Below are 25,763 nucleotides of genomic sequence, written 5' to 3'. Positions count from 1 at the left end.
ACAAAGGAAGAAGATTTTGAGGGATGACCCCTTCGAATTGAACCCTTGCGCGCGCTCATATTTAGACTACACACACGCTCGCGCGCTTAAAAACGCACACAGACAGACTGCCACGCTCTTTCTGTCCCAACTAGTGGGAATACTGAAGATATGGGTGACTATTGAAAAATGCATTGTTCTAGTTCTCCTTTACTCTCCTGTTTGCGTCTCGGCGCCGGGGACAGGACCAAAAAGGGGAGTTGGGTGGGGCGGCAGACTCGGAAGCCTCCAGCACTTGACTTTGCTTTGATTTCGGCAGACACGAGAACACAGCAGGGAGAGAGACGATGGGGGTGGAGTGGCGAGTGAGTGCAAAGGGGCAGGACTTTTTCTCTCTCCTCTATTAAGAGGAAACTTTTGTGTTTTGTTCTCCAAGTTCAGCTCGGTCCTCAAGCCGTGTTCTCCGCTGCGCTTTTCTCCAATCTTCGCTCTTTTCTTCCATTCCCTCCGATGCCTTCATTTTTCTGCGTTTTTTTTCACTTTTCATTGCAATTCTGGATATCGAGATCATGCGCATTCAAACGGGACCTGTTCTGAAAATTGTTTGTTCTTCGTTTCCATTACTGTTTTAGTTGGAATATAAATGTTTCGCCGTGCACTGCTTGTTTTGGGGTAAAGATGACCCGTGTCTTTTGCGCTTTTGCTGGAGTCATGATGGTGTTTCGCATTATTTTGCTGTGCATCATGGAGTTGCATACTGGCTGCGATGCGGTGCTCGCCGCCGGTCTCACCACTTTCAGGGCTTTCGCTCCACCTGCACAAGAGGGTGTTGTGCGGACCGTCGATCGGATTTACCATGGTGGTGGGAAGGTTGGTTACCTACTCTACATGGATGGGAGAAAGTTTCAGTTAGATATGGAGAGGGATGAGTCAATTTTGTCACATCACTTCAGTCCGAAATATGTGATGGCCCTGATGGGGGCGGGAGAAGACGCCGCGCCTCTGCACCGGGAGTGTGTTTACCGGGGAACCGTGGACTCCAACCCCGAGTCCCTGGCGGTTTTCAGCCTCTGTGGTGGGGGTCTAGAGGGATTTTTCGCTTTGAAACACGCACGCTACACAATCACACTTCTCATCCGAACCAAGGGACACGATAATGACGTGCGCTCGCTGGATGACAAGGATGCGAAGAGCGCGCTCCACTACTTCACGCGGGAGCGCTTCAGCTTCGAAGCCATGCCTGTGAGCGAGAGCTGTGGGACCAAGGAAGGGCGCGGGCGCATGGATGCATCGAGGAAACACCGGCGTAAGGGTCGAGGGAACGGGAAACGCGACCGGCATGGTGTCACCCTGGACAGGGGCGAGGAGCGCAGCAGAGCGCACGGCAGAAGATGGTGGACGCAGTTGTCCAAACCTGCCTCTCCACCCTCACTGGGAAGTCGGCGCAAGAGATCGGTTTCGCGCGCCAGGCACGTGGAGCTCCTGCTGGTCGCAGATGAGTCCATGTCCAAGAAGTATGGCAAGGACCTGCACCACTACCTGCTCACGCTGGCCTCCATCGCTTCCAAGTTGTACGGCCATGCCAGCATCGAGAACCCCATCCGTCTGTCCGTTGTGAAGGTGACCATGGTCACGGAGAAGGAGAAGGGGCTGGATGTGTCCAAGAACGCAGCCGCCACGCTCAAGAGCTTCTGCAAGTGGCAGAACCAGCAGAACCCACTGGACGACGACAACCAGCACCACCACGACGCCGCCATCCTCTTCACCAGGCAGGTAAACAAACAAACAGAACCAGAGTCCGACTCTCACTCCCCCCCCCCCCCCCCCCCCATCGCCTGGCCGAGAAAACACATACCATTGCGCGCCAGGTCAATCCCTTCCCACTCACTGGACTAGAGCGCATTTTACACTGAGGTGTTACCCCAAGCATGACGCCAGTGTTTGTTGTTGTTATGGTACTGCTTGCGTGACAGACCGTTTCTGTACTCGTACCTGTTATTCGGGGGAGTCATTTGGCCCTAAATATGTTATTTACATTTTTGTTATCAAGCAGAAATCTGCTTCGGTTTAGTGTTTCCAATTTGAGTGATTTTGCGTCACTCTCTCTCTATTTCTCTCTGTCTGTCTTGCACAGCCTCCCTCCTCTGTGTGGGCTCCTGCGCGTGTCTTATAACAACCCTAAAAAATAGCGTTTCCTCCGCTGGTGTTTTTATGGGCAGCCTCCTCCGTCTGACTCTCCCAGTCCCCTGACAACCAATGTCTCGAGCCTGTGTGATCTATCGCACCCGCTGCGCACGCACATTCTTCCACGGTTGAAGGGATGTAGTTGAAATCAGCTGCTGGTTAGAGTTCAGAATGTTACTCTCAACCAGAAACCGCAGCCAGCCTTCAGCCTTAAGTTTTTTTTCCCTTAATTTTTTCCTTCCAGTTTTCTTTTTCTTTTTTTCCCCCTCCTACATTTTTTTCTCTGAGCAGAGCTGGGACTGGCAAAAAAGCAAACACATGCACCACCATTCAAAAGTTTGGGGTCACTTAGAAAGGTCCTTGTTTTTTTAAAGAAAAGCATTTTTTGTCCATTAAAAAAGTCAAATTGATCAGAAATACAGTGTAGACATTGTTAATGTTGTAAATGACTATTGTAGCTGGAAATGGCTGATTTATTTTATGGAATATCTACGTAGGCGTACAGAGGTGCATTATCAGCAACCGTCAATTGCCTTCAAATCCAATTACATTGGAGTGTCTAGTTTGAGAAACGGACTCCTCACAAGTCCTCAACTGGCAGCTTCATTACATAGTACCCACAACACACCGGTCTAAACATCAACAGTGAAGAGGCGACTCCGGGAGGCAGGCCTTCTAGGCAGAGTTCCTCTGTCCAGTGTCTGTTATTTTGCCCATCTTAATCTTTTCTTTTTATTGGCCAGTCTGAGATATGGCTTTTTCTTTGCAACTACCTAGAAGGCCAGCATCCCAGAGTCGCCTCTTCACTGTTGATGTTGAGACTGGTGTTTAGTGGGTACTATTTAATGAAGATGCCAGTTGAGGACTTGTGAGGTGTCTTCTCAAACTAGACACTCCAATGTGATTGTCCTCTTGCTCAATTGTGCACCGGGGCCTCCCACTCCTCTTTTTATTCTGGTTAGAGACAGTTTGCACTGTTCTGTGAAGGGAGTAGTACACAGCGTTGTACGAGATCTTCAGTTTCTTGGCAATTTCTCGCATGGAATAGCCTTCATTTCTCAGAACAAGAATAGACTGACGAGTTTCAGAAGAAAGTTCTTTGTTTCTGACCATTTTGAGCCCGTAATCGAACCCACAAATGCTGATGCTCCAGATACTCAACTAGTCTAAAGAAGGCCAGTTTTATTGCGTCTTTAATCAGAACAACAGTTTTCAGCTGTGCTAACATAATTGCAAAATAGATTTCTAATGATCAATTAGCCTTTTAAAATGATATACTTGGATTAGCTAACACTACGTGCCATTGGAACGCAGGAGTGACGGTTGCTGATAATGGGCTTCTGTACACCTATGTAGATATTCCATTAAAAATCAACCGTTTCCAGCTACAATAGTACCTGCCAGCTGTATGTTGATAATGTCGTCGTTCAGCCAGCATAAGATATTACAGTTTTTAATGTCCCGTTGAGAGTTTAATCTTCCTCGTAGGTCATCAATTTTATTTTCCAATGATTGCACTTTAGCTAGTAGAACGGAACGCAGGGGGGTGTTTATTCGATCGCCTACGAATTCTCAGAAGGCAGCCCAACCTCCGTCCTCTTTTTCTCCAACGTCTCTTCACGCAAATGACGGGGATTTAGGCCTGTTCCCGGGAAAGCAATATGTCGTTCACGTCAGGCTCGTCGGACTCGTTAAAGGAAAAAAAAAAGGCTTCTGCCAGTTCGTGGTGAGTAATTGCTGTTCTGATGTCCAGAGGTTATTTTCGATGATAAGAGACGGAACAACACAACAACAAAAAAAAACATAAAAACACAATTGGTTAGGAGAATGTCAAATGTCAGACATCTTCTCCAGCGCCGTCTTCTCGACATTTTTATGTTACCCCTCTGAAAACCAATAGCCTACATTGACCAAGACCACACTCGTTTACACAAGATCTCATGGTTTTGCCAATTTGACTTCAGATTCTGACCTATATTCTCATTTCTCCAAACATCACATTTCGAAGTTGTCCAAATGTCAAATTTCGAATTGTTTTTGGCACACTGGGTTGACTCCTCCCGCTCAGCATCTTTCCATTTCTGCAAACATAAAATTTGAAGTTAAGGGTTAAGGTTTTGGATAGGGTTAAAACATAAAGTTTAGGCCTATATTCCGAATGGTTATGGGTTAAAAGTAAATTAAATTAAATAAAAAAATTAAAAAACGAGTGTCTACCACAGGGATTGAATATATGACCTACGGATCCAAATCATGGTATTATGATGGTAATAGTGCTCACTGTTACCCCTAGTGGCCGGTTGTGAAGGTATTTACGGATGTCCTCAGGACATGGACAGACCTCCAATTTCTAAGTCAATCTTGAGCGATCTGCCTGCGTTTAACACACACACACACACATCTCAAACCCACTAAACTCTCTGCATTTTTCACCCCTCTGCTGTGGTTTCTTGGTCCGTCGGCTGTGGTTGAGGTGCCAGGTATCTTTTTTGCCTCAGGATTGTGGTACGCGTAACTAAGTCATGCAAGTTTTTTTTTGTGCTGGAGACGGCTCCCACTACAAGGGAATACCAAGGTAACTTTTTTTGGCTCCGGTGCCCGGGTGAATCCTGTTGGCAGTGCCACGTGAGCATACCTGGGCTTGGTAGGTTGGCAGAGCAACGGTGCGCCAACTATTACCAACACCACCTGCATGGGTATGGACTTCCCACCCACTTGGCAGTGCTTTCCCTCTGTGTCACCTGCAGGGGGTAGGGTGGCATGGCTGGCACAGTGGCTGGCACAACGGGCACGGAGATACTTGGCGCTGGCACTACCCAGGAGCAAGTGACAGGTCATAACAACAGTAACAACTCTATAGCATAACAACATGATAACACCTGCAAGGTGTTTGGAGTGGGTCATGACTTATCAAAAGGTTAAAGGTCAGTGAACCCCCTCAGCCGATAGGATTTGAACTCTGATTTTATGATTGGCTGTAGTGTCAGATCACTGGCTGTAGTGTCAGATCACTGTATCTTTAACCCTTCCATTCATTTGTCTCTTATTGCTGTAGCTTGTCATCAAGGAAGTTAATGTCGTAGCTTGGGTGAGTCGCGCTCATTCAATGGAAGTCAAATCCATCAGCAGACTGCATTCTCACAGTCAGAGACGAGACCCATCCATTCTTTGGCGATGTAGAGGGGGAGAGTTTATTGGAACATGGGGTTATTCATGCATGGGTCCAAATACTCCGGTCCCAACACCCCCGTGTCCTGAGTGAGCTGACCCATGTGCCAGTGTCACTGGGCTCTGTGCATGCAGCACCGCGACAGAACAAGAGACACATTGAGGGGACTCCGTGTGTGTATGCATTTTGTCATTTGTATGTGTGTGCAGTTGTGGGTGTGTGCATGCGCGTGTGTATGTGCGTGCCTGTGTGTGATTATTAGGTGTTACGTCACAGTGTGACCGGACGCATGACTGCTCTCGCCAGGGGACCGGGACATTAAACAAAGCCTCACTGTGAGGAGAAGAGCTCTCTACTGACAGAACATAGAGCAGGGATCGTGGACTAGATTCAGCCGCGGGCCTATTTTCTTCTGGAGCAGATGTTCAGGGGGCCGGGACATAATTACAAATCATTTGTGGAATGCAAATTAGCCGCAAGAAGCCCAAACATATATAATAATATTTGACTAAAACATAATCATTTCCAACCTTGCTCAGATTTGTACACGATCACATAGGTTTCTCTGTTATGTGTGAGAATACTTCGAAACAGATTTCCAAAATTGAAATCACTTGGAGTTGATTTGCTGGTGTTTTTACAGTCTATGTCCAACAATTTACAAAAGTTTTTTTTTTTTTTTTGAAACACTAAGAGTTTTTTTGCTCAGATAACTTGGGAGGCCAAATAAAAATTGTCCCATGGGCCTCCAGTTGAAGGAGCCCTGACATAATGAGAGACTGACAGAGCCCAGAAATAATCAACTTGAAATAGCCAAGAAAACATCATTAATGACATGAATATGCAGCATGGAAATATTCACCATAAATATTACATCCTTCGGGATGATCATGTTTATTGTAGCCTCTTACTTTGATTGTTCCCTCGTGCACTAGGACATACGTGTTTTACGGTTTCCTTGTTGCCAGAGAGAGAGGTAGAGAGGGGGGGGGGGTGGTAGAGCGATAGAGAGAGGACACAGAGTAAGAGAGAGAGAGGGAGCAAGATTGTGTGTTTACTCTGAGAAAGAGACAGGGAGAGAGAGGGAGACAGAGCGAGGACTCTGAGAACGAGAGAGCGTGACTGCAGGGGGCAGAGAAAGCATAGAAACGTTAGGCTACATCTCCGTTTTTGTTGAAGGTTACGCATCTGTTTGAAGGTTAAGGGCCCGTATTCGCCACACGTCCCAAAGTAGGACTACTGATCTAGGATCAGATCCGCCCTCTTATTCATAATGAGAAGTTCAATTATTGTTGTCTCTATGTTAAAGTACAGTGCCCTGCAGATGTCCCTGTCAGTTTCACCAGACAAACAGACCGACCAGTGGTGCGCAGCCCAGTGACTTTGCTCAAACCAATAACACCTAGGTCATTTTCACTTTATACACAAAACACACAATCACCTTATGCAGTTGCTGGGTCTGAAAAGTGAATTCATAATCTGTGAGGCAGAGTAGCCTATCACACACTCTTACTAGGCAGCTATGGCATGTAACAAGATGTTCCTTACCAGTCACGTGGACCGAGTGATGGGTCGAAAGTTGAATGGCAGAGTTTATACAGGCATGAAATACAGGACCTGTGAAATACCCCAGTCTTATAACAAATAGAGGAGATATAGTCCTACCTATGGGAGGAGAGGACCGGGAAACACACACCTTAAAACACATGCACACATACACACACACACACACACACACACACACACACACACACACACACACACACACACGCCCTTTAAGCAGACACGCACCGTACACACAGTGCACACACACACACACACACTGTAAGCAGAAACACTGTAAGCAGACACACACGCACGCACACATACTGTGAACACACACACACATACACACAACAAACATGAGCGAGGAGAAGAAGCGACGGGAGAGCACATAGGACATACTCTGCTCAAATCAAATAAAACACGTGCGTACATACTCAGTACTCCACGGCACACGATAGAATGTGCGCATGTGCACTGGAGTTGGAATGATAAGAGTATGGACATATGGACGTTTTGGTCTGTTGCTGTCTGGGGTTCGTTTTAGTAGACAAAACAACGCCATGAACTGAAATGATCAGCTAGCAGTTAAGGTCTGGGATGATATTCACCAAGCATCTCAGTGTAGAATTGCTGCTCTTAGGATCAAACCTTTTTTTTTTAAATTCTACCCCTGGAATGACGATCACCGTCTCTCTGATAGGCTGATATGGTTGAATATGAAGGATACCACCAGGTTATTGGATGAAGGTAGCCTCTTAGATGTGTGACACAGGTCACAGGAGTTTTGTCAGGGCCTGACCAGGAAAAAACGTTTAGGGGTGGGCTCTAGCCTAGTACGATTGCCATTTAATAGGCTAATGTCACTCTCACCGATGATTGGCAAGCCATTCATTTCACGGTTAGTTGACACTTACATTGTTGACACTGATTTTTGAGTGACAAGTTGCTGTGGTTAGTCTCTCTGGACTCTCTCCACGATACAGTAATTGCGGTGTTTGGTGTGTGCATGCGCGCTAATGCCACAAACTGACAGTGTGTGTGTCTGTGATTGACGCGCTCCTTTACTCAGAGTGGCAGTGTGTTTTTCGAACGCAGCTAGGGTGTGTTCCCCGGTTGACCCGAGACACGCACAAACACACATACACATGTACATGTACACGCGAACACAAACACACCCTGGCTCTCTTTCTCACACACACACACACACTCAGTCTTCTTATATGATCGTCTACTGACCTAAATACCTTACCACCGGCGCTGAGGTTGTTTTTCTCAATATTTCCATAACGGCCCATTCCCTCCCTTCTTTCCTCCTCTTTTTTTCATTTCCTCCATCCTCCCGTCCCCTTTCCCCAGGTGTCTGATTCCATAACTTTATTTCTTTTGCTCTCTCTTTCTCACCCGCCCGCTTTCTTTCTCTCGCTCACCCTCTCATATGATCTGTGAAAGCCCCTTGGGATAAAAGGAAAATACCAAGCTGGAAACAGACTGGAGAGCGGGAGGGAGGGGAGAAAAAAGAGAGTCGGACAGAGAGTGAAAGTGAGAGAGAGACGCAGAGGGAACATGAGAGGGACAGGGACAGAGTGTAAGGGGCAGTGGGAGGCAGAGAGAGTCGGGGACAACAAGTTCAAGTGAACAAAAGAGAGTGAAGGTGAGAGAGAAAGAGAAACCGGGACAGCTAGTAAGTAAGAAATAGGAAAACCAACACATCTATGGTGAACATGTTGGTTTCTACAATGTCCCTCCCGATTGGCTAGGGAGATTAGCCCTTTCTTCATTGTCCCTCCCGATTGGCTTGTTCATCTGATAGTGACAACAGGGAGTTGAAAACATGTCATGTCTATTCTCTCCATCTACACACACATCAGGGGGCAAAATCTTAACAATGACCAACACAATGCATTTAGTGGAATGGAATCAGACTGGACTGCATTTGACTTTGTTTTTATCTCTCCTTTAGTATGTAGGGGACTTTCTCTTTGAGAGAGTCTCTGTCTAAAGAAAAAGGGTGTCCAAAATGGCACCCTATTCCCTACATAGTGCATTATTTTTGACCAGAGCCCTAAGTAGTTCACTATATAGGGTAAATCGGGTACCACACTAGGGCTACGGCCGAAATGGCACTGATGGCCCTATGGACCCTGGTCAAAAGTAGTGCACTATGTAGGGAATAGGGTGTCATTTCGGACACTGCCAGAGTTTGTGTCTGGAGTGAGTGCATGAGGCGTTCCCCCCTGTTGGTCATGTGTTGGAGAGCCCAGAACAGAACATAGACGGGTTTGTTCCTAAAGTGTTTCATCCGAGACGAGTAAATACACACCCCAGAGAGTCTCTCACACACGGCACAGCGGGCCTGTCAACACCACTTAACAAGGAATTCATCCTGTCCCCAGGGTTTTTATTTTTTATTTCACCTTTATTTAACCAGGTAGGCTAGTTGAGAACAAGTTCTCATTTACAACTGAGACCTGGCCAAGGTAAAGCATAGCAGTGTGAACTGACAACAACACAGTTACACATGGAGTAAACAATAAACAAGTCAATAACACAGTAGAAAAAAAAGTCTATATACATTGTGTGCAAAAGGCATGAGGCGAATAATTACAATTTAGCAGATCAACACTGGAGTGATAAAATATCAGATGGTCATGTGCAGATGGAGATACTGGTGTGCAAAAGAGCAGAAAAGTAAATAAATAAATGGGGATAAGGTAGGTAAATTGGGTGGGCTATTTACCGATGGACTATGTACAGCTGCAGCGATCGGTTAGCTGCTCAGATAGCAGATGTTTAAAGTTGGCGAGGGAGATAAAAGTCTCCAACTTCAGCGATTTTTGCAATTCGTTCCAGTCACTGGCAGCAGAGAACTGGAAGGAAAGGCGGCCAAATGAGGTGTTGGCTTTAGGGATGATCAGTGAGATGCACCTGCTGGAGTGCATGCTACGGGTGTGTGTGGGATTGGAGCCTGGGGTGGTGGGTGGAGTGGAGAGGAGTGTGTGTGCCCTTATCTCATTCATAGATGACACGTGCACTTTTACAGTTAATAACGTACACACTGTATGTATACTGTGAGAGTGTGTGTGTTTGTGTGTGCATGCTTGCATGCCTATGTGTGTCTGTGTATGCGTGCATGCTTGTGTCTCCGTGTGTGCGTTTCGGAGAACGATGTCGATGGCATAGGGACACAGTGTTTGATTGACTGATTGATTCCTTTACACAGCAGAGTAGCTTCAAGGCCTCTGGGCATCATCTGTATAGATCTGCGTGGGAGCTGGAACACTGGTCAATACACAGTGCTGTATCTAAGAGAGAGAGAAACAAGGATTGGTGAGAGAAAGAGAACAGAGAGAGGAAAAAGAGGGCAGAAATAGAGAACTCAATAGCATCGACAAAATATGGGTCAAATAATGTCTGATCTTCTCTCATTTCTCATCTCTAAACTATCCGGCTTGTCCTTGCATTGTCTGTGTTTTGATGTGTATGTGTGAGTTCTACAGCATATGTGTGTGCCCTAACTTGACACTAACTTAAAATCAACATTTAACATGATGCATACATTCAATCTCAGGCGATGGGCAGAGTAAAGCAATATTTATAATGTGCAGGCAGGTAATTTTTATGTCATTTCACCCTTTCCACCAACCCGTTTGCTTGTGCCCCCTGTATAGGACCTGTGTGGGCACCACTCGTGTGACACACTGGGCATGGCCGACGTTGGCACCATCTGTTCACCAGAGAGGAGCTGTGCCGTCATAGAGGACGACGGACTCCATGCCGCCTTCACCGTGGCACACGAGATAGGTGGGCACCGCTCACACACCTGCATACAAACACACACACACACTCGATTACCTGCCAATACATGCATACACACTCACATTCCCACACATTTGTTTTATGTACGTAAGCACATGCAAACACACATCCAAACTCTATTGCTATCACTGTCACCTGAGGTCTCTTCATAGTCCCCAAATCCAGAGCATACTCTGGAAAACACACAGTACTACATAGACCCATGGCTACATGGAACTCTATTCCAGTAAGATCTGATTTTAAAAAACAGATACAACTACAGGTTAAGGAACGAAGCTGACTGAAGAGACACAAACACAGGCACACACTAACACACGTACATTGTAATGTTGTAACATTGTTGTATTGTGGTATGATACATTTTGTATTGTAGATATGTAATGGTAGAGTAGTGGTGTCACAATGTGTTGTATGTTGTACTTGCCTTGGCAGCAGCTAATGGGGATTCTTCATAAATACAAATATACACCCAAGAACACAATACTCACTGTGTAACAGCCCCCCCCCCCCCCCAAAAAAAAAATATTTGTATTTCTGTCTGCCTACCTGTCCGTCTCTCTGTCTGTGAACCAAAGGTCACTTGCTGGGCCTGTCTCACGACGACTCCAAGTTCTGCGAAGAGCGTTTCGGCGCCAGCGCGGACAAGCGTCTCATGTCGTCCATCCTGACCTCCATCGATGCCTCCAAACCCTGGAGCCGCTGCACCTCAGCTACCATCACGGACTTCTTTGACGATGGCAACGGTAAGACATGAAGAGGGGGAGGAAAGCCGGGAGGAGAGCAGGGAAGAATGGCAGGGTAGGATTGAGGGGGATGAGAAGAGGAGAGTGGAAGAGGAGAGAATGAAATCCAGAAGTATTTTGGCACTCCAGGCCAACCAGGTAACCAAGTCTTTATTGTAAAAGTCAGGAGAATAACCTCAATGACTTACTTGGTTGAACAATGAGGGTTGGGCTCACCTACTGTGCATAGTTAATGTGCTGTTGTCTTTGTCCAAATTGAATCCAATGTCCCTTCACACCTATCGAGTGGCAGATTAGAATGATCGAAGGATTGACAAACCAGACAGACAAACAGCCTTTGGCATTGGCCCACGTCCACCCCTCTCCCCCTCTACAGCCGAGTGTCTCCTGGACTCCCCCCGCCAGCCCCTGCTCGGCTCAGAGGAGCTGCCCGGCCAGAGCTACGACGCTGTGCGCCAATGCCGCCTGGCGTTTGGACCCGAGTACACGGTCTGCCCGGGCATGGACGTGTGCGCCCGCCTGTGGTGCGCAGTGATACGCCAGGGGCAGATGGTGTGCCTGACCAAGAAGCTGCCCGCCGTGGAGGGCACGCCGTGTGGCAAGGGTCGCATCTGCCTCCAGGGAAAGTGTGTGGACAAGACCCGCAAGAGACACTACTCGGTAAGGACAGGGGACAGGGAGGGAGGGGAGGAGAGGGAATGGGAAGCAACAACGCAATAGGCTGACAGTATAGACAGAGTGGAAGACAGAGTACGACTTTATTATTATGTATTATTCTCTAGAGATGGGAAGGCGGGAGGAAAAACAGAAATAAATATATATATATAATAATAATAAATATGCAAAAAATAGAAATAAATATAATGTATTGTCACATACACAGGATAGGTGCAGGGAAATGTGTTCAGCCATAGTAGTACTGCACCCCTGGAGCACATTAGCGTTAAGTAGCTTGCTCAAGGGCACATCGACAGATTTTTCACTTTGTCGGCTCAGGTATTCAAACCAGCGACCTTTCGGTTACTCACCCAACGCTATAACCACTAGGCTACCTCCTGCCCAATAGGGTGACAACATAGACAAGTCTCTCAAATTATACTACTTGGTGAGAGAGGAATGGTGGGAGAGAGGTAGTAGGGGGGGGGGGTGGACTGTGGAGTAGGGTGAGTACGGTGAGAGGGCCAGGGTGAACTGCATGTAATGCAACTCGTAATTTAACCAGATTTTAAAGTAGCTTGTTAGTGTTTTCAGGAGTTAATTACCTTTTTTGCCATGTAGTGGTGTAGCTAACTACTGGAAATATACACTACTTTTAAAAAATTATATGGTTGTTGGCAAGAATTTATTTCCTTTTTCAGGAGCAGACCTGCCTAATTCTCATTTGAAACACAGTTTTTGTGTTTAATAGGCGATATTACACACTCTGTTAAAGTATGACTCCAGAGTGATCTGTTCTTGCAGTTTCAGATTTAATAACTTGAGTTAAGTAAACTATATTTTTTATTAAGGGTAGATTTAGTGTATCTTAACTTCTTCCAGTGTGCAGTTATTTGGTAGCTTGGTAAACTATATCTTCAGAGTAGACTCCCAAACACTGTCTATATTGTATATCTAGACCAACTTACTTACTAGAATATACAGTAGATCTTGTCTAGACCAACCATCTATTTCAAAGTAATTGCAAACAAAATGTTCAATGAAAATATGCATGTTTATTTTAGATGGGGAGAGGGGAGGGGATGGGAGGAGAGGATGGGAGGATAGGTGAAGAGAGCATAGGAGAGGACAGGAGGTTTCACACCTGCTGGAGGGGGGCCCCCCTAGGGGTCCTAAGGGTACAACGACCCATTGAGAGCTGCAACAAAATAAAAACAGGACATAAGGGGGTTAGGTTAATCCTAGGATCAAAGGTGAGGGGTTACAGTCCATTGTTCGTTTATTGGTTATGTGTTGGGTTAGGGCTATACAATGTTCTACTCCTCACCTTAATGCTACATAGCAACTTCCCCTGTGGGATTTAATCTCTCTTTCATTCTCGACCATCCTACTCACCAGCCTCTTGTCTCTCATTCACCAATGCCTCTTGCTCCTCCTTCCTCCTCTCCAACTCCTTCCTCCATCCACTCCTTGTCTGCGATGTCATTTGCTCTCTTCTCTATCTCTCTGTTCTTTATGTCCAGGAGTTTGGCTTGACTCCTACCCCAGTCTATTCATTTCCATCCTCTCTCTCTCTCTCTCTCTCTCTCTCTCTCTCTCTCTCTCCATCCGCACTCTTTCTTTCCACCTCTTCTCTCTCCTTCCTCAGCCTCTCCTTCTCCATCTTCCTTACCTTTCCCTTTGTCAACTCTTTCTCTTTTGCCAGCTGCGCTCTCACCCTCTCTACCTCCTCTCCCCTTCACCTTCACTTCATCTGCCCAGTTCTGAACATTCTCCCTCTCCTCCCTGACAGCCATCCTCTCTTCCGTCAGTCACTTGCTTATCAGAACCATCTGCCGCCTCTCTCTTCTCAGAATCGTCCCTTCTCTCCCTGCAGTCTTCTCCACCTTCTCCACCCGCACCTCCCTCTTCTCCACTTCCCTCCTTGCCACCTCCTTCCTCTCCTCTGCCACCTCCTTCCGCTCCTCCCCCACCTTCTTCCTCTCCTCCTTCACCCCCTTTTTTCTCCTCCGCTACCTCCCTCCTTTCCACCATCACCTGCTCCTCTCACTTCACCTGCAGCTCCCTCTTCTCCACCTCCTTCCTCTCCACCTGCTCCTCCCTCTTCTCCGTTACCTCCTCTTAAACTCCTCCATCCCCCTTAACTCCTCCTCCTTCTTCTGGTTGGACTCTGCCCTTTTCTTACCCTCCTCCATGGCTTTGAGCTGAAGGACAGTCTGTAAGAATGACACTCCGTAAGTCAGTAAGAGAGGACATGTTCATTTTACAGCCTATCTCAGCCCAACAGTCAGTCGCTGGTCATGATGACCCACTCAGACCTGGGTTCAAATACTATTGAACCCAGATCTACTAACAACATTATACCTTTCCGTGATGAGGGACTTGTTACCATTAGTCTAATAATTTCATGGATGTTTATAAACTGTCAAATACACAAAGTACATAAAATACATGAAGTAAAATACAGAAACTTGACACTCACTTTAGAGACTGCCAGCCTCCGTGACCTCCCCTTCATCGTCAAGACCAAAAACAATACAAAATACTGTACAAACAATATATAGAAAAAAAGTAAGAAATCAACAAAGTCAAAGCAACAAATAAAACAAAAAGGAAATATATGATGTACAAAAACTAGAGTACAATAAAATAGAAATAGAGTAGGCTAAATAGTAGGTTGAATATTTTGCAGGTGTTTGCAGCTAGTTGCAGATAGTGTTGGTAGCAGTCCAAAAATAAATGGAATCTGATTTGTGCCTGGATGGCATAACATTGGAATGTTTACACCATCCGTTGCCATGGCAAATGGTCATGTCATAGAGGTAAATCAGGATAGATGTATCTTTGTGATGTCATCACAAATATCAACGTTCTAGATGATGTAATAATTATATCAACATCTGTGGCCTCTACAATGATAGTAGGCCCAGTAATTAAGACAAAATAATAATGCAAATGAAAAATAAAAAACAGAACAAATAAACAAAGACGAATAGAGACAATACGTAAAAAAATCAAGACAGTTCAGATCAGCTTTCTCTCACCCAATCCTAACCTTAACCATTAGTTGGGAAAATGCTAAAATGATCCAAGATCAGCATCTAGGGACAACTTGTTGTAGGCTAGCATAGCACATTGCTACAGTCTGACTTTGCCTTGATGTACTGGGTTGCCTTTGAACATTACTTTCATTTCTATCATCATGCCGCCCCACACCCCTCTCAATGTATTCCACTTGCACAGACAACCACATGCATGCAGATACACAAATGGATCAAACACACACACACACATAAACACATGCATCACACACACACAGACAACTGCATCACACACACAGACACACACACACACACACATAAACACATGCATCACACACACACAGACAACTGCATCACACACACAGACACACACACATAAACACATGCATCACACACACAGACAACTGCATCACACACACAGACACACACACACACACATAAACACATGCATCACACACACACAGACAACTGCATCACACACACAGACACACACACACACACACACACATAAACACATGCATCACACACACACAGACAACTGCATCACACACACAGACACACACACACACACATAAACACATGCATCACACACACACAGACAAATGCATCACACACACAGACACACACACACATTTTACACGTGGCTTGGCTGCCGGCCAATCCAACTTTTAACGTGCTCACTAGGCAACTTTAACAGTACTCTCTTATCTCTCCCCTTCCTCTATCCCTCTCCTCCTCTGATCTCTCTATCTCTCTCTCTCAATCTCTTTCATATCGCCTCCCGCTCTCCTATCTCCTCTTTCTCTTTCATCTTCCCGCTCTCCTCATTCTCCTCATTCTCCTCTCCAAGGCATCTAACCATGGTAGTTGGAGTTCATGGGGTCCGTGGGGGGCATGTTCGAGGACGTGTGGTGGAGGGGTGCAGTTTGCCCAGCGTCTGTGTAACAACCCGCCGCCCCGAAACAATGGGCGCTACTGCACCGGCAAGAGGGCCATCTACAAGTCCTGCAGTGTCACCCCGTGCCCCTCGCCCAGTGAGTGTAGTACTGCAGATTGACTGGCTGACGCGTGTGATCACATAGTGCTATAAACACACATAAGCACACACAAGTATACATTTGCTCATGCAAATACACAGGCTTACAGTAGATCAATGAATGGTAAATATTTTGACTCTCTCGCTCTCTTGCTCTCTCTCTCTCTCTCACAAACACACACACACACACACACACACACACACACACAGTCTGAAATTCTAATATTCCCACTCTAACATGTGGTGGAACTTACCTCCCGCAGGTAAGAGTTTCCGCCAGGAGCAGTGTGAGTTGCGGAACGGCCCCCAGACAGACCCTAAGGGGGTGAAGACCTTTGTGGAGTGGGTACCCAAGTTCGCAGGGGTGCTACCTAAAGATGTGTGCAAGCTGACCTGCCGGGCCAAGGGCACAGGCTACTATGTGGTGTTCTCGCAGAGGGTGAGTGAATAAGAGACGGGCACTGGGGAGTGAAAGAGTGCGAGTGAGGGTACAGTACTTTGGAGTGCTGTCTTCCACTACCACTCGTCCATGACCTTTGGTTTGCCCGACTTGTAGTGTCCGGTCTGCTAGTATGATAATGATAAAGATGATGATGATGATATTGATATACCTATGATAATGATATATACAGGGCCTTCAGAATGTATTCACGCCCCTTGACTTTTCCCACATTTTGTTGTGTTACAAAGTGGGATTAAAATTGATTAAATTGTCATTTTTGGTCAAAATAGTCAGTAATGTCAAAGTGGAAGAGAAATTTGAACATGTATGAAACAAAAACACTAATATATCTTGATTAGATACGTTTTCACCCCCTCGAGACAAAACATGTTAGAAACACCTTTGGCAGCATTTACAGCTGTGAGTCTTTTTGGGTAAGTCTCTAAGAGCTTTGCACACCTGAATTGTACAGTATTTGCCAATTTTTCTTATTCTGTAACAGGAACATTCAATGTCGTCTTGGAAAGCAACTCCAGTGTATATTTGGCCTTGTGTGTTAGGTTATTGTTCTGCTGAAAGGTGAATTAATCTCTGTCTGTTGGGAAGAAGACTGAACCAGGATTTCCGCTAGGATTTTGCCTGTGCTTAGCTGTATTCTGTTTCTTTTTATCCCCCCCAAAAAAACTCCCATGTCCTTGCCAATGACAAGCATACCCATAACATGATGCAGCCACAACCATGCTTGAAAATATGAAGAGTGGTACTAAGTGATGTGTTGTGTTGGATTTACCCCATACATAACACTTTGTATTCAGGACAAAAAGTACATTTCTTTGCCACATTTTTTGCAGTATTACTTAAGTGCCTCGTTGCAAACAGGATGCATGTTTTGGAATATTTTTTATTCTGTACATGCTTGGTATACAGAAATCCTTCCTCTCCGGACAACTGAGTTGGGAAGGATGCCTGTATCTTTGTAGTGACCGGGTGCAATTGATACACCATCCAAAGTGTAATTAATAACTTCACCATGCTCGAAAGGCTATTCAACATCTGTTTTTTTGTTTTGTTACACATCTACCAATCGGTGCCTTTTCTTTTGCTTGAAATTCTTTACTCGATTGAAGGACCTTAACAGACAATTGTATTAGTGGGTTACAGAGATGGGGTCGTGTTAACCACTAATTATCGAACACAGAGTGAGTCCATGCAAACTCATTATGTGTTTTAAGCAGATGTTTTACTCCGGAACTTATTTAAGCAAGCCGTAACAAAGGGGTTGAATACTTGTTGACTCAAGACATTTCAGCTTTTCCTTTTTATTCATTTCAACAACAAAAAATCCACAAACCAAATTCCACTTTGACATTTATGGGGGAGGAGAGGAAGGGGTAGAGGGATGCCTGGTAGAGGATGTGAAAAAGTCAAGCGGTGTGAATACTTTCTGAAGGCACTGTACATGATAATATACCCATGATGACTGTGAGAATACTGATGATGATGATGATAGATTTATTTTATATACGGTTATTCATACGGGAATCTCACAGTTACTTTAAAAAATATGTATTTCAGGGAGATGGTCTTCCACAGATAAATGATGATGCAGTTCAGTAAAGTGGAGTTGAGTGCAGGTGGCGTCGATAGTTCATCATACAGCCAGTGAGGGAAACAAATACCAGTCAGACTGTCAGGCAGTCGGTCAGCTCTTCATCAGGCACCTCTGTCTTTGAAGTTCACGGATACTCTTCCTTTGTGTATGTAAGGCGAGAACATCTACCACCGGCTCTGTAGCACCCACCTGGGTAATGCTTCGGCAGCTATAAGCTACCTGGGAGACCGCCACACCTCGGCAGCAATCGGCAACCATCTCCTACGAGGCGAGCCTCTACGATGAGGACGACGGAGACTGCAACCACAGCAAAGATGATAATATCTCCTTATGTCTCTGTCTCCAGGTGGCGGACGGGACAGAATGTCGGCCGTACAGCAGCTCAGTGTGTGTGAAGGGCAAGTGTGTGCGTACCGGCTGTGACGGCATCATCGGCTCCAAGCTGCAGTTTGACAAGTGTGGCATCTGTGGAGGGGACAGCACCGGCTGCATCCGGGTGATAGGGAACTTCACCAAGAAGAGGTAAGGAAACCCACATACACATAGACACGCCTGCAATTGAAAGAACATTTGGTGTTTCCATGTGTATTTTGTCCCGTGCACAGCACCAAGAAAAGACTAAACTGAAATTGAGATTTTTCACTTCAAAGTCAAAAAAATGGTCTTCGCTTAATTATTCAAAATTCTAAATATTTGCTTGGAGGCCAATTCTTGTTTATTGTGTCATTTATCTCACATGTAGTAAGTTGCAGGTGCCAAATGGGAAAAATAGCCGTTAAAACTATTTTGAAAAATAAAAATGGAACCTTCTGCTCTGTTGCACTCGATTGTAAAGTGAAAGGGTGCGAGTAAACAGAATTTTCACGTATATGTACATCTTGAGTGCATTTGATGGAATGGTCTATAGATTGTCTTCCTCTCCATCTTTCATTCAACACATTGACACATTCTTCTTTAAGATATCAATTTCTCACTCTTTCACTCTTTCACTCCCTCTAACATCCACCCTTCTCCCTCATCTCTAAATACATCATGAGTTTGTAATTCTAAATCACACCTTATAATGGTGAAGATAGACATACACTATATACTGTATGCCCCTTCAAATTAGTGAATTCTGCTATTTCAACCACACCCGTTGCTGACAAATGTATAAAATCGAGCACACAGTCATGCAATCTCCATAGACAAACATTGGCCGTAGAATGGCCTTACTAAAGAGCTCAGTGACTTTCAACGTGGCACCGTCATAGGATGCCACCTTTCCAACAAGTCAGTTTGTCAAATTTCTCCCCTGCTAGAGCTGCCCCGCTCAACTGTAAGTTCTGTTATCGTGAAGTGGAAACGTCTAGGAGCAACAACGGCTCAGCCGCGAAGTGGTAGTCCACACAAGCTCACAGAACGGGACGGCCGAGTGCTGAAGTGCGTAGTACGCAAAAATTGTCCGTCTTCGGTTGCAACACTCACCACCTTGTTCCAAAATGTCTCTGGAAGCAGCGTCAGCACAATAACTGTTTGTCGGGAGCTTCATGACATGGGTTTCTATGGCTGAGCAGCCGCACACAAGCCTAAGATCCCCATGTGAATTGTCAAGCGTTGGCCGGAGTGGTGTAAAGCTCGCCGCCATTGGACTCTGGAGCAGTGGAAACGCGTTCTCTGGAGTGATCATGCTTTCACATCTGGCAGTCCAACGGACAAATCTGGGTTTGGCGGATGCCAGGAGAACAATACCTTCCCCAATGCATAGTGCCAACTGTAAAGTTTGGTAGAGGAAGAATCATGGTCTGGGGCTGTTTTTCATGGTTCGGGCTAGGCCCCTTAGTTCCAGTGAAGGGAAATCTTAACGCTACAGCATACAATGACATTCTAGACAATTCTGTGCTTCCAACAAGTTTGGGGAAGGCCCTTTCCTGTTTCAGCATGATAATTCCCCCATGCGCAAAGCGAAGTCCGTACAGAAATGGTTTGTCGAGATTGGTGTGGAAGAACTTGACTGGCCTGCAAAGAGCCCTGACCTCAAACCCATCTAACACCTTTGGGATGAATTGGAAAGCCGATTGCGAGCCAGGCTTAATCGCCCAATATCAGTGCCCGATCTCACTAATGCTCTTGTGGCTTAATGGAAGCAATTCCACGCAGCAATGTTCCAACATCTAGTGGAAAGCCTTCACAAAAGAGTGGAGTCTGTTATAGCAGTAAAGGGAAGACCAACTCCATATTAATGCCCATGATTTTGGAATGAGATGTTTGACAGGCAGGTACTTTTGGCCATGTAGTTTACAACATACCGGGGAACATACAGTGCCTTGCGAAAGTATTCGCCCCCCTTGAACTTTGCGACCTTTTGCCACATTTCAGGCTTCAAACATAAAGATATAAAACTGTATTTTTTTGTGAAGAATCAACAACAAGTGGGACACAATCATGAAGTGGAACGACATTTATTGGATATTTCAAACTTTTTTAACAAATCAAAAACTGAAAAATTGGGCGTGCAAAATTATTCAGCCCCTTTACTTTCAGTGCAGCAAACTCTCTCCAGAAGTTCAGTGAGGATCTCTGAATGATCCAATGTTGACCTAAATGACTAATGATGATAAATACAATCCACCTGTGTGTAATCAAGTCTCCGTATAAATGCACCTGCACTGTGATAGTCTCAGAGGTCCGTTAAAAGCGCAGAGAGCATCATGAAGAACAAGGAACACACCAGGCAGGTCCGAGATACTGTTGTGAAGAAGTTTAAAGCCGGATTTGGATACTAAAAGATTTCCCAAGCTTTAAACATCCCAAGGAGCACTGTGCAAGCAATAATATTGAAATGGAAAGAGTATCAGACCACTGCAAATATACCAAGACCTGGCCGTCCTTCTAAACTTTCAGCTCATACAAGGAGAAGACTGATCAGAGATGCAGCCAAGAGGCCCATGATCACTCTGGATGAACTGCAGAGATCTACAGCTGAGGTGGGAGACTCTGTCCATAGGACAACAATCAGTCGTATATTGCAGAAATCTGGCCTTTATGGAAGAGTGACAAGAAGAAAGCCATTTCTTAAAGATATCCATAAAAAGTGTCGTTTAAAGTTTGCCACAAGCCACCTGGGAGACACACCAAACATGTGGAAGAAGGTCAGATGAAACCAAAATTGAACTTTTTGGCAACAATGCAAAACGTTATGTTTGGCGTAAAAGCAACACAGCTCATCACCCTGAACACACCATCCCCACTGTCAAACATGGTGGTGGCAGCATTATAGTTTGGGCCTGCTTTTCTTCAGCAGGGACAGGGAAGATGGTTAAAATTGATGGGAAGATGGATGGAGCCAAATACAGGACCATTCTGGAAGAAAAGCTGATGGAGTCTGCAAAAGACCTGAGACTGGGACGGAGATTTGTCTTCCAACAAGACAATGATATAAAGCAAAATCTACAATGGAATGGTTCAATAATAAACATATCCAGGTGTTAGAATGGCCAAGTCAAAGTCCAGACCTGAATCCAATCGAGAATCTGTGGAAAGAACTGAAAACTGCTGTTCACAAATGCTCTCCATCCAACCTCACTGAGCTCGAGCTGTTTTGCAAGGAGGAATGGGAAAAAAATTCAGTCTCTCGATGTGCAAAACTGATAGAGACATACCCCAAGCGACTTACAGCTGTAATCGCAGCAAAAGGTGGCGCTACAAAGTATTAACTTAAGGGGGCTGAATAATTTTGCACGCCCAATTTTTCAGTTTTTGCTTTGTTAAAAAAGTTTGAAATATCGAATAAATGTCGTTCCACTTCATGATTGTGTCCCACTTGTTGTTGATTCTTCACAAAAAAATACAGTTTTATATCTTTATGTTTAAAGCCTGAAATGTGGCAAAAGGTCGCAAAGTTCAAGGGGGCCGAATACTTTCGCAAGGCACTGTACACACACACTCCTCACTCTCCTGTAACTGCTTTCTCCCCTCTCTCCCTCCCCCATGCAGTAAGGGCTACACAGACATTGTGAAGATCCCAGCGGGCTCCACCCACATCAAGGTCCGCCAGCACAAGCCCAAGGACCAGCCCCGCTACACAGCCTACCTGGCCCTGCGTCGTCCCAGTGGCGACTACCTTCTCAACGGCAAGTTCATGATCTCTACCTCAGAGACGGTCATCCCCCTCAACGGCTCGGTGCTCAACTACAGTGGCTGGAGCCAGCGGGACGAGTGGCTACACAGCATGGGCCCTGGGGCCCTCAGAGAGGCCCTTACAGTTCAGATTCTGGCCACGGACGCCAAGAGGCCCCTGGATATCCGCTACAGCTTCTTCATGCCCCGTCGTGTTTCGGCTCCACCGCCACCACCTCCCCCGCACACCTCCACAACTACACCCACCACTACTACTACTACAACAACCACCTCTACTAGATCAAGCAGTAGAACCATATCGGCCCCGTTTTTGGCCCTGGCTCTCTCTACAGCCCCAGGGGTGTCGACGGCGGCGGCCTCTGGGCCCCAGTGGGTGACTGGCCCCTGGATGATCTGCTCCAGGACTTGTGACACAGGCTGGCAGAGCCGCACGGTGCAGTGCAAGGACCCGCAGGCCAAGCTGGCCAAGGGCTGCCCTCTGGGCGACCGCCTCTCCGCCTTCAAACAATGCCTGGTGAAAAAGTGTTGAGAGGACCAGAAACTAGACTCCCCTGAAAGTAGGGGGTACACACAGACAGAGAGACTGGCTATTGACAGTCAACCCCTCCTCTTCCCTACCCCTCCCACCCTACTATGCCAGGCCCTGCTTGGCACAGCTACAGACATACGACGGACACATGTGAACACTTCCGAATAGTGCAGCCGCCCAATCAGCAACCACCCACTTGTCACATCCCTCCTCTATCGGAAGGTTTTGTTTGTATTCCCCTGTTAATGACATGTTGTGTTTGCCTTCCTGTATGTTCTTGCTACTGTGGGTTTTTCATGATTTGTCCGCTTTGTCTCTTTGTCTTGCGTGACTGCACACCTCCGGACAATGGGCCTCCGTGCTAGTCTGTCGAGGGGCAGTTTTTCTCCACTTCCTTTCGGGGTACCCCGTTTTTCTTCTTGCTCTACCCACTGACGATTCTCCACATACGTTTGGTCTATCCAACTTCCTGTTTGGATTGCGGACCAGGAAGTAGGCTGGGGGCACAACCAAGAGCAAACGATCCGTACTGTAACCAGTCCAGAAATGGGGTTGAACCGCACTGCAAACATCCCAGGTCAGAAAATGGACATGCAGTGATAGACTGAGTTGGGGCAGAGTTGTGCCCAACAGCTAGTGCTGAGCGATTTTAAACCTACATTTTGTTTATTATTTTGGTTTTTAAACAACTAATTGACAGACTTTGTTTCAATTATTTGGATCCCATGTAGTTATGTTTTTTTCTGTGAACTCAATGTGCACATGGGGCAGTTTCTCTAGAAATAAATCATATCAAGCCCAAACTATGCGATGGAGTTGGGAGTTGTAGTTTACATCAGGCCAATATTCTAAATAGTTTAGTGCAGAAAACATGCTAATTAACTACAATGATCATAATGGATTGCGTGCGTACTTGTCCGATCTGTGTGTTTCTTTTATGCCTGCTACATCAGGTTAGTACAGAAGAAGGCGCATTCGAGAGGGAAAGAGAGCAGTTACATTGCGAAGTATCTCTACCTGAAAATGCATAGTCTAAGGGGTTGATAGTTGGTATTCAGTAGTCATAAAAGTATGCCTTATTTACTTTGAAGAACTACTAAAATACTGATTTTGTCAGACTGCATAGGCAGCAGCTCTACAGGAAGGACTTGGAATTAAATAATAAAGTCGTCAAATTAAACAAGTGTAATATAAACAACTGAAATATTTTAGTAATTGATAAGTAGTACTGGGCAGTCGCTATCATTATTACTTGTTTTATTCTGTGTTACAGCATTCAACCCACATAATGCATAGTGCATTTAATATTTTCAGAAATGGTTTGAAATCGAAAACCATGATTTATATTTTAATAATCGAACCGAAACCGAACCGACCTCAAAAAGCACTAATCGCTCAGCACTACCAACTGCCAATGCCCAGTGACACCTATAGAGTGACACTGGGCCAAGAGACCATGGTGAACCTTCAACTCTGACCTTTGTGGAGGTTAAAGGTTGTAATTATATAGGATTACATAATGTGTGGGGCTAAGCTTGACATTTGAGTGTTTGTCTTTGTGTGTATGGGTTTGTTTATATTGTGAACATACACGTGTGAACATACGGTGTTTTTGTCATACTCAGTGTCCTAAACTCTTTTAATGGACTTTAACCCTCAGTTCCATTTGTATCACTATGCGGGTGCTAGAGGGTCGCTACCATTTTGTCACTATGTTTATTTGGCTCTACACGTCCGTCTGTCTTTCTGTCTGTTTGTCTGATTAGGAAAAAAGCAATTCTTGCTAGTATGACAATGTGTGCACTGGATACTCGCAAATACAGCAAGAGGGAAACTAACCCAGTCATACCTGACCAAATACACTTCTACAGCTCTCTCTCTCTCAACATATTGACACATTCTTGTTTAAGCTATCCATTTCTCTCACTCTGACATCCACTACCATCCATTCTCTGTCATCCCTCTATCCCTCATGAGCTTGTAATGCGAAACCACACACCCTTTGACGGGTGGTGATAGACATGCAATATACTGGATACATATGGGATCTTGCAACATAGGCACAACTCACTGTTTGTCATACACAGGCACAGACACACATTGACATAAAGAATACACAACACCCCCAAATGACTTAATTAAGAGTATTTTCACTGTATTAGGCCCACATTAACGCATAATACACACATATTTTACACACACATTTTAACTCGCACAATACATGTTTAGATAGAAGCAACAGTATCACATATGTACAGAATACATTTTGCACACACACATATGTTTAAAAAATTCCACCGCACGCATGCAAACACACACACACACCAATATAGTGTATCTGTATTACTGTTTGACACTTCCCATGGGAAAAGACCCTTTCGTTGAACGACAGAAACACAGCACTGAACTTGTAATTTATTGTTTGTACAACTGGTATGTGAAAAAAAGAACCATGTGATGAATTTATTTATTATTATGGTAATGTTGTATCATGTTTACTATTTAACTAATAATATGACTGTGCAGAATAATTCATTTTGAAGAAAATTGTGCTTTCTAGTCATCTACATGAATATATGTACATAAAATGTATATATTTAAAAGCTCTGTGTCGGTTTCATTCATTTATTGGACGTGTTCAGAACTTTGTATTTTATTTTATTTTACATTTTACTAGGAAAGACCCTTGGGGTACGAAACCTCTTTTGAAAGGGCGACTTGAACTAACGTAGCAAAGTATCCTCACTGTCTCTCTCTCGCTCTCTCTCTCTCTCACTCACTCAGACTTTTTACCTTACGTACAAGAGGTTAAAGCTTAGTTCCCAGATCTTGTCAGATGATGGCATACGGTCCTGCAACCACGCATACAGCGGCTACAGTGGAAGTTGTGC

The 25,763-nt window shown here is 45.2% G+C and overlaps 1 protein-coding gene across 1 annotated transcript; it reads left to right on the top strand.

Annotated features, from left to right (window-relative positions):
• adamts5 (ADAM metallopeptidase with thrombospondin type 1 motif, 5 (aggrecanase-2)) lies at nt 1-25,475 on the top strand. The gene is made up of 8 exons (XM_036983087.2): nt 1-1,752; nt 10,546-10,678; nt 11,269-11,436; nt 11,813-12,096; nt 15,985-16,168; nt 16,434-16,609; nt 18,571-18,746; nt 22,200-25,475. The coding sequence occupies exons 1-8, from the start codon at nt 658-660 to the stop codon at nt 22,870-22,872; spliced, it is 2,889 nt and encodes a 962-aa protein (XP_036838982.2). The 5' UTR covers nt 1-657; the 3' UTR covers nt 22,873-25,475.
• Nucleotides 25,476-25,763: the final 288 nt, after the last annotated feature.

This window comes from Oncorhynchus mykiss, chromosome 7 (genome assembly GCF_057628025.1).
Source record: "Oncorhynchus mykiss isolate SJ-2025 chromosome 7, ASM5762802v1, whole genome shotgun sequence".
In the NCBI taxonomy this organism is placed as follows: domain Eukaryota; kingdom Metazoa; phylum Chordata; class Actinopteri; order Salmoniformes; family Salmonidae; genus Oncorhynchus; species Oncorhynchus mykiss.
Note: the sequence above shows the minus strand (reverse complement) of the source record. Positions and strands in the feature narration are given on the sequence as shown.